Source organism: Clupea harengus, chromosome 3 (genome assembly GCF_900700415.2).
Source record: "Clupea harengus chromosome 3, Ch_v2.0.2, whole genome shotgun sequence".
Classification (NCBI taxonomy): Eukaryota; Metazoa; Chordata; class Actinopteri; order Clupeiformes; family Clupeidae; genus Clupea; species Clupea harengus.
Window position 1 is genome coordinate 15311533 of NC_045154.1, and position 10273 is coordinate 15321805.

A 10273-nucleotide genomic window follows, 5' to 3' on the forward strand; every position below is an offset into this window, starting at 1 on the left:
AAATGTGAAAGAAACTAAGATTATTCACATTTGACTTTATTTTTGAATAAAACTGAAAAGCCTTTTTTTATTTCCAGGAACATGAGGAGCAAAGCCATCAGCAGAGTCATTATGACGTCTATAGAATGATATAAAATAAAATAATGATATAAAATAAACAAGAATATTAGAGATTAAAAATGATTAAAAGACATAATAAAACATATAAAAGATGTAAGACAGACACAAACAATACAATGAAAGAATAAGACAAAAGAAAAATAAACAGATTGATAAAACCATGAATATGAATAATAGATCAGAAAAAAAACATCAACATAATACAATGGCACTCTGATCAGATCTTTGAAATCAGGGTTCCCATTTTGTAGATTTTATTAGTGAGTGACAGAGACAATTTGTGGGACTAAATTGTTAACTCAGCCCTAGTCACACCTGTATTAATTTCAGAAAGACCATATCCTAAAAAGTAAAGTAGTAAAATTTCAAAATAGTGACAAATAATAATTCTCTTACATTTTTATGATTACAGAAAAGCGCCATTACTCATTGAACTGAAAAGCATTGAACTTTTTGTCCTAACGGGATGCATACAACCTGCACAATGATGCTAGTAATTACTAGATGCTCTTACATAGTTACCTGCTATCTGTACTTTACTTTACTACTTATATTTCTGTTTACTTTTACTTTTACTTCGCTACATTTTGCAAAGAAAACTGATACTTTTACTCCGATACATTTCCCCTGAAACCTTCGTTACTCGTTACAAAATCAAATCTTCTTTAGAATTCTCAATTCATGAGAATGATGAGACCAACGTCGGGGACTGTGGTAGAACACAGACTGCAAGCAGGTTTGGCGAATCAGTGGTCCTAGCGCACGTTAATGCGCTATTGACCGTTCGCAAAAGCCCCGTCCTCTTAGTTACTGTTGCTACGTCTTTTGAACTCGTTCATGCACTATACTGTCTGTCAGTGTCAGTGATTCTTTTTGGAGTAGGCTAATATCTCCGCGATATCCTCCAGATCAAGGCAAAATGGACTGCAATATGCAGTGGAAGGATATATCCAAAACATTAAGATCAACAACGAAGGGGACACAACAATAATCGAAGCAAAAGCACACAGGTCTCAATCAAAAAATTAGAAACCCCACAACCTCTTCATTAACTGCCACCAGCACCCTTGTAGACTAGTCATGTTCTTTCACCGCTGGGTAATTTCTGTATATAATATTTCAAGTTAGCTAATAACCTACAAAGATGATTTATTCTTATTCTTTATTCCATCTCTGGCGAGGTATCTAACTAGCTAGCTAGGATGGTGTCAATCTACAGTACAGTAACGTAGCAGTGTGGAGCTAAATGGCTGCTAGTAACGTTATTGTTCAAGGGATGGGTCTGCCTGTTGCTGAAAGTATTTCACAGTCACTGTACCGATAACTTGCTTGTAAAACTGATGATCCTGATGTAATGCTATGGCTTTGTATCAGATCGCCAGGTTATTGCTCTCAGGTTGTGCCTTGGGATACTCAGGAGCCCATTCACAAAATGTTACAAAGATTGAAATTTTAAAAATTCATAATGGCTTTTTGGGACGTTTTGTTTGAAGATGAACAAAACATTTTTCAATTTCAAGTAATGACTGGGTTGTTACTTTCGGTGCTGCTTTAGTATTGCCTATTGTGTTAACATTGTGTTCAAATAAGGCCCAGTTTATAAGTATGCTCATTCTAGTCGGAATAAACTTCATAATTCTCAAAATTCTGACTCTTTGCTTTTTTATTAACAGCATTTACTTGTACTTTTACTTTCAATACTTAAGTACATTTAATATCAGAAAATTACTTTTGATACTTAAGTACAGTCAAGATCAGATACTTTAAGACTTTTACTCAAGTAGTATTCTAAAAGGTTACTTTTACTTTTACTTGAGTCATTTTCCAGTAAGGTATCTTTACTTTTACTCAAGTATGGCTTTTGGGTACTTTATACACCACTGGTGTTTTGTTTAAACCAACCATGGAAAATGCCCTCTCTGCATCTGCATTAGAGTGGGTTGCACTAGAACCAAGGATGCAATCTTGTATAGCCTCCCAAAATGGTTCAGGCCAGTCACCTTCGAAAAAAGGAACCAGAGGCCTCTATTACTCAAACATATTCGTTTGAATTATAGGCTATATATATTTTGAATAGGCCTACTCGAATTTATTATAGCCTATTAACGAAGTTCGGAGTCAAAGCTATAAATGCAGGCTGTAGCCTAAAACTGTGTTGGCTACAAACACTCATTAAAAACTGATGTTAATTATCTGGGAAATATTCTCTAACTGCAGTCAAGTTGTCATTGCTTGTGTCAAACCATTGTGAATTTGTTGTAACATTAAAACAGGAGACGACTTACTCTTTGTAGAAGGCTGATGCTCGGAGCTCTAGTGGTTTCTAGTGATGTGTCGTTCGTGAACGATTCGTTCATTTTGAACGAATCCTTACAAGGACTCGAGAGTAACGAGTCCTCTCAAAAAAAGATTCGTTCATTTTCACGTGGCCACGCATCGGGACTTGCATAGGCTCAGCCAAGGAAACAGAAATGATTCGTTGAATGCAAGTCACGTGGGAAATGATCAAAAGATCCGTATCCGAAGACCGAGTCGGAAAATGAACGAATCATTTCTGTTTCCTCTAGCTACCAGTACTGAGCCTATGCAGGTCACGTGAAAAATGATCCAAAGATCCGTATCCGGCAGATGAACGAATCATTGATCCGAAGACTCGGTTGGCAGAAGAACGAAACATTGACCCGAAGATCTGTATCCGACAGATGAAAGAATCGTTCACCTCCCGATCGTTCATTTACCCGAAGACACGGTCGGGTGGTGAACAACTCGTTCATCTGCCGGATCGTTCATTGACCCGAAGACACGGTCGGGAGGTGAACGACTCGTTCATCTGCCGGATACAGATCAGATCTCGTTCATCGTTCATTTTCCACGTGACCTGCATAGGCTCAGCACTGGTAGCTAGAGAAAACAGAAATGATTCGTTCATTTTGACTGGGTCTTCGGATACGGATCTTAGGATCATTTTTCACGTGACCTGCATAGACTCAGAAGAGGAAACAGAAAGGATTTGTTTACCTTGTTCACTTTTGCGTGGCTAGGTTTAGTAAGACGTGAATGATATTCCTTCACAAGTAATAATTACAGGTTTCGTTATTTTAACTTTTTTGTAATTTACTTAGGGTTCAGCGTAATAGTTTGCCGTGATAATTGAATGCTAGTGTGATAATAAATGACCACTTCAAATCATCCAGACTGTCATGATACAGTGTTATGTTGTTAGTGTTAGTGTCACAATATTTTAATGCAGGAATTTCTCTTAAACCCCCCCCCCGAAATGAACGAATGACTCGAAAAAAGATTCGTTCATTTTACTGAACGAGATTCAAAGAACCGAGTTGGTAAAATTATCCAAACTTCCCATCACTAGTGGTTTCCTCAAGTGAACGAAACTTTCGGAAGATCATTCGCGCGCAATTCCAGGGATACGTGCTTGATTCCTCCATGGTGAGGGCAGCGCGGCCAGGTCATGTTTGCGCGCTGCGGCACATTAAATAGCCTAGAGTTTTTTTCAGCGTGAGAAATACGATGTGTGGCGGGAGTGCGTGACTAAAGACCGAAATGAGTGACTGTCACGCTCAATGAGTGACACTTGAGAGCCCTGATTTTTCATAAATTGCCTTCTTGTGTGAGTCTCTGGTAGTTGATAAGTGTGTGTACAGAGATTATTGAGATCACAGGTCAAGTTCACATTACTCCTAAATTGAAGCTGTAGAGGCAGAATACATTAAATAAAAAAAACCATGTTCAGAATAGTTTGGGAGCCGATCCGAAGTTTGTAGTTTTAACTTTTGTCATCATCTTAACACTTCCTGGTTCCAACGAAAAAAAAACCGTATTGAAAAATGAACGGGTTTTCGCATAATAGGCGAAAAAAATAGGTTTGAGCAAAACAACTTCCATAGAAAACGTCGCCAAACGCTTTGGCTTGTTAAAATGTAGTTATTAGTCGGTCTATTGTAAAGAACTATTGTCTTGTCTCGTTAAGATAAATATTTTGCTACCGATATGTTGAAGCACAATGAGAATGGACTACTATGCAGTGCCAGTGCCTCAGGCAACATGAGGGACTCTGGAGTGGTATCCATGGTTACGGACAACCCTTGACTCACACCCCGCGGTTTCTTATGAAACTTACAGCTCTAGCGCCTAAAACATCTGATTTAATTTATTCACCAGATTGTGGCTACCAAATCCTTAGCTAATCGATGTGATTACTTGAGATAACCCCGTGGTTGTTGTGAGAACACTTGCAATTCCTGATCAGTGAAGCTAGCTATGGTTAGCTTCTGCTCACCTTGTGAAATTGTTGACGCATTAAGGTAAGTGATTTGCCTTGTACTCTGTTATTTTTCACTGGTAGCAGAGGGATAGCAACAGACATATTTTAGAGATATTTTGAGTTCATGGACTATACAGAGATGACATACACATGCATTTGAATGATTGGTATCAAATGCGGGGTCTCTAAAGCATCTTGTCGATTTTTCCAAATCCCATTCATTCTCTCAAAGGGATTTTCCTTTGAAACCGGAACATGCTAAAATGCTAATCTGCTGCATACAAAGTGGCGACGACATTCAATTAGTGTGACTGATGAGTAGAATGACTCAGAACTGCACATCAAATACAAAATATTCAATATCTATATGTTAGCTGAAATATCCAGCTTCCCAATTTTTATAATCTGTTCATATTGTAAGTTTTGTCACATTTCTCTGTATTTAGTAGAGGAAACCTAACACTGTAAACAATAAGGATATGAGTGAAAGTTGACCTTTAGACAAGTAATTCATTTGACGATCGTGCCTGTTCAAGAACCCCAACATTTCACATTCCCCGTTCGATCTCTTCCTATCAAATATATGTGGTTCAGTAGATTCCTATTGTCAGAGGGACTAATCAATCCCAGTGCTTTACAGACAATGAAACCAAATGCAGACAATATTCAGTGTTACCATTTGGTAGATTAAGATAAAACGTATTTACTCCATAAGTGCTATTGTGACATTATGGCCAGAAACAAATGCTATTCACATTTTTCAATGACTTTACAACTTTACAAAGTGAAAGACAATAACATTAATCAGATTTGAATCTGTACAGGGAAAATAGAAATTACTTAAATAACATGTCTCAAACTGGTCTTTCACCTTCCATGGTTGTAGTGTTAGTTCAGTATGACCACACCTTGATGAATAACTTGAAACACATGTTTTTATTAGAAAAAGTGAAAGACAATAATATTGTTCACATTTGACTTTCCTTTCGAATAACTTTAAAAGAAAATGTAATAACTTTGACTACGAACTTTACAAACAATGTGAAAGACAATAATATTACTCACATTTGACTTTCTTTTTGAATAAAACTGAATAACATTTCTTGATGGCCAGGAACATAATGAATAGTAAAAGGAGCAAAGCCATCAGTAGAGTCAGTATGACGTCTATAGAATGATAAGCCATCCAGGACATCCTGAAGGACTGTGTGCGCAGGTGAGGGGCGCCTCCATTCCTCATGACGTACTCTATCCAGAAAATGGCGCGGTCCAGAGGCTTCATGGGCTGGTCATGGTGGATCCTGGAGAGCCTCTGCATGTTCTCCCTGTAGGACGGCTCATACAGCACTGCCCTTAACGCCTCCACAAACACTGCTCTGTCCAGAATGGCAATGTCCACTACCTTAGCGGTTCCTCTTCTCTCCATTCTGGACAGATTATCAGGCTGATCGAACACTAAGGGAAGGCCAGCTATCGGCACGCCATGGTAGATTGCCTCTTGGACACCATTGGTGCCCCCATGTGCTACAAACACTTTAGTCTTTGGGTGTCCCAGCAGGTCATTTTGGGGCATCCAGTCCACCAGTAAGGTGTTGTTGCCAAGACTCGAGGGCTTGGCCCCTTTATGTCTCCAGATGACCTTTTGGGGAAGCTGAGCAAAAGCCGCCGCAATCTCCTCAGTGATGTCACTAGGGAGCTCTGCAAACAGAGTTCCCAGGGACATGATGATGACCCCATGCTCCCCTGACCTTTGGACAAACTCTTCCAGGTCAACAGGAAGTGGTCTGGCAGGCTTGCATTGGAACCCACTCATATAGACCACATTGGGCATGGTTGGGCGTGGAAACTCAAAGGTGAAGTCATTCCTCATGAGCCAGATATCAGCATCCTGGAACAAGGAGAAGTAGTCAACCTCAGGACCAAAGAAACGTTTGCAGAAAGCTGTGTAGTGGGGAGTAACAATGGTTGCAATTTGAAATAAACCGAAGGCATATGTCAGCATGTTCTGAACCCTCTGAGAGAAAGTCATCTTGTCTGTCAGCTCAGCTCCTGGGTAGGGGACATAGGAGAGAGGGGAGGGAGCAATGGCAAAGTGGGCCTCTCCATGGACAGTCCACCTCACGTTTAACACCAACGGAAGATTGAGACGTCGAGCTAAGAGCACTCCACCTCCTGTCCCTGGATCAGTTAGGACGACGTCAAACTTGGCATCTGTGAGAGATTTCATGAGGACATCATCTTGAAACATCATTGTCATCATCTCACACATTTGCCGATGCATCTCTGAGAACTTTTCAATAACTTCAAACTCAAGTATCAAGCGACTCCAGAAAAACTTTTGTTCTTTCCGTATATTCAGTAGTCTATTGACAAAGGTGCCAAAGAACTCCTCATCAAAGCCTCCAGCGGTGGGGATGGTGATGGCACTGTAGTGGGGAGACTCCTCTTTAATGTACCAGCTGTCTGAGGCTCGCACTACAGTAATGCTGTGGCCTCGGGAGTGCAGCTCCTCAATGATGACCTTCATGTTCACCCAGTGGCTGCCATCTAACGGGAACACCAGCACGTTACCTCCATAACTCACAGACAGAGTGACTGACAGCAGCAAGGCTGTCCAGGTGATGTGATGCATCTTCACCAACCTGAAAGGAAATAAGACAGACGACCAGTTACTACATGGCCTGTGAATGTTGTTAATTTTCACGGATTCAAATAGATGACCAGTTACTGCGTGGCCTGTGAAAATAATATAAGGCATGCTAAGCTAAGACCAATTCCACAAATCCTAGACTTCAACCCTCAAACAGAGAATGGGTATGGGCTGCAGTTTCATGTTTTTTATGGAGACATGGTTGAACGGTGACGTCCCAAACAATGCGGTGAAACTGGAGTGAAACATCTTCAGAGCTGGCAAAGTATCAGCAGCCATCAGGTAAAAGTAAGGGCGGTGGCTCATGCATGTATGTGCACAAAGACCAGCCTCTCTCTGCCCATGAGGGGTGAATGTGTGAATGCACAGGAGGCAGTTGGCCCAGATGGAGTACCTGGACAGGTACTTAAAGCATTTGCAGTGCAGCTGGCCAGGTTCTGTACAGACATGTTCAAACTTCCCCTGACCCGGGGGCCCACAAACTACGCGTCACTGCCCGAAGCACTCCTCTGCTACAGCAATTGTGGACTTCTGTCCTGCCACATTCATTCCCATCACAGCCAAGTGCTTTGAAAGACTGGTGTTAGCCAACCTGAAATCCAGCTTGCTTCTTAAACTGAACCACCATCAGTTTGCCTACACATTACAGAGTTGACTGGGGTTACAGGTCTGACTGAGTTTTGTTTACATTTACATTTACATTTAGTCATTTAGCAGACGCTTTTGTCCAAAGCGACGTACAAGGGAGAGAACAGTCCAGCTAAGAGCAATAAAAAGCATGGTGTAATAATAAATACTACTTTACATGAGAATTAGAAAACAACAACCTAGAAAAAAGGAAAAAGAAGTGCAGGAATGTAACTGCTGAAGTGCAAGTTAAGCGCTAGTCAGGTGCCAGTTAGGAAGGGAGGTGCTCTCTGAAGAGTTGGGTCTTCAAAAGCTTCTTGAAGGTAGAGAGGGACGCCCCTGCTCCGGTAGTACTAGGCAGTTCGTTCCATCAACGTGGAACTACAAATGAGAATAGTCTGGATTGCCGTGCTTGCACAGACGGCAGTGCCAAACGACGCTCACTAGACGAGCGCAGCGTCCTGGGTGTAACATTTGCCCTTACAAGAGCATTTAGGTAGGTGGGATCAGAACCCGCAAGCACTCTGTAGGCAAGCATAAGTGACTTGAACTTAATGCGAGCAACTACTGGCAGCCAGTGGAGCTCAATGAGGAGCGGGGTGACGTGTGCCCTTTTCGGTTGGTTGAACACCAGACGCGCCGCTGCGTTCTGGATCATCTGTAGTGGTTTCACCGCGCAAGCCGGCAGGCCCGTTAGGAGGGCGTTGCAGTAGTCAAGGCGGGAACTCACCAAGGTTTGCACCAGCAGCTGGGTGGCATACTGGGTTAGGTACGGCCTGATTTTGCGGATGTTGTATAGGGCAAAGTTTTTTAACATGATGTTTGTAACAACAAATTACACAACTAAATTGACTGATTCACATACTGATATGCTAATCACTACTTTATTTTAAACATTAATTGTACCCTACTTAGCGAGAACTGTTAGTGAATCAGTTTCATGAGTGAATTCTGTCAAACCTGTATTCTACAGTTTAGTAGACACTCGGTTCACAGAAAGCTTCTAAGAGCTTTTGAAGGTCAGTGTGGGCTATGGGCAGCTGATTGGGATGCTTTACTTCAAACGTCATGTGACAGTCAGAGGCCGATGTGCCTGATGGAGAAGGCCGGTGATGTGGGTGTAGAACAGTACTAGGGGAACAGACCTCTACACACAGCAGAACGTGTTGTGGGATATTTTCATATGAATAAGGAATGGATTACCAGATACCTGTTGAATGAGTGTAGCCTGGTGACCTAAGGTTAAAATGGGTGTGGTATTGTATACCATGGAAGTCTTTTTGATTTGGGTGGGGTCAGAATGGAGAGGTCAGGTTTAATTGGCTGGATTGGTCAACCAAGCAAAACATAGATGGGAGGTGCTAATTACAGGTTAAAAATATGTTAGCGGGAAGGTATTTTGGCAGATGTATTTCCGGTATTCATCTCTTTGCTGTGGCTTAATGTACTACAGTAAATCTGTTGGAACAACACGTCCAGAGTCTGAGTTTCTGATTGTGAAAATAATTTAAGACTTAGAATTGGCCACCACAGTGTCTAAATCAACACTGGGTAGAGAACACAATTGAGGAATGAAATTTAGTTAATGGAATAAGGTTTCCATGATTCATCTGTGTTGGGAAAGGGTAAAAAAAAAACATATGAATTGCATATAAATAACTGAGGATAAGAATCATTTGATTCTAATTAAAAATCCCACACAACTGAATTGGTCAAACATGTTTGTAAAAAGTCAGGAATTTGCCATTGTACTTTTATTCATTGTTTATATTGGACAGGTAGAAAGTTAAGCAGAACGGGCACCACTGTTTCAAAATGTGTTAGGAGTGTAAAGAAGGTGAAGGTAGATTAACACTTTTTATTTACGTGTTAAGAATGTGACAAATGTAAAGGTAGATTTGTGACAAAAGTAAAGGTAGATTAACACTTGTTACTAATAAAACAATCAATTTAAAAGAGATTAAGATTTTTCTAAAATAAAAGTAACACTTGACCATATGCATTCACTATTAATAGCACTCAATATATGTACAAAAGCCAAGCACATGAGTAACTGTGTCAGTGTGGTACATTTTAACACATCTGTTTAATAAAAAATTTCCTCAGAGAGTACTTCATAGTTATTATACCTGATCCGCTGTTATTTTTAAACCATCTTCCATATCAAGAGCACTTATGGAGAGCTGCGACGTACAGAGTATATGTATATCAGTTTTAGTCACCATTTTGTCTGACATCTTTTTAGGTAGCCTACTGCCTGCCGAAACGTTGCTATGTGTGTGTAAGCACATCTTTAACAGCACAAAGGTGAGCATGGAAGACTGCATGTGCATTCAGTGTTACACTCACCCAGCAGACGTCAGCTCCAGCAGGAGATTGCTTCAGCACTATGAGGAGTCAGACTGAAGAGTCTTAGTCAGGATGAACTGTAGTCCTTTAGCCAAAACTACACAGAAATCTCTGTGGACTGGGTGCACACAAACCCTTCTACTTTTAAGTGCACAGAAGTATAAACCCTCTACTGGCTGCCGGCTGTGTAATGAACGCTGGACCTTGTTGCAATTACTGGGGAAAACATGTCTAAAGTCCACAAT

General features: G+C 40.8%; 1 protein-coding gene across 1 annotated transcript; it reads right to left on the reverse strand.

The window, feature by feature from the left end:
- Nucleotides 1-4623: 4623 nt before the first annotated feature.
- Nucleotides 4624-10222, reverse strand: LOC122128480 (UDP-glucuronosyltransferase 2A1-like). Its single transcript, XM_042703942.1, has 2 exons — nt 10029-10222; nt 4624-7044 (listed from the first exon to the last, which is right to left on the reverse strand). The coding sequence occupies exon 2, from the start codon at nt 7032-7034 to the stop codon at nt 5460-5462; it is 1575 nt and encodes a 524-aa protein (XP_042559876.1). The 5' UTR covers nt 7035-7044; nt 10029-10222; the 3' UTR covers nt 4624-5459.
- Between the last annotated feature and the right edge of the window lie 51 nt (nt 10223-10273).

Coding starts and splice junctions, on each gene's coding strand:
- LOC122128480 (XM_042703942.1), bottom strand. CDS start 7,034: ATGCATCACATCACCTGGACAGCCTTGCTGCTGTCAGTCACTCTGTCT.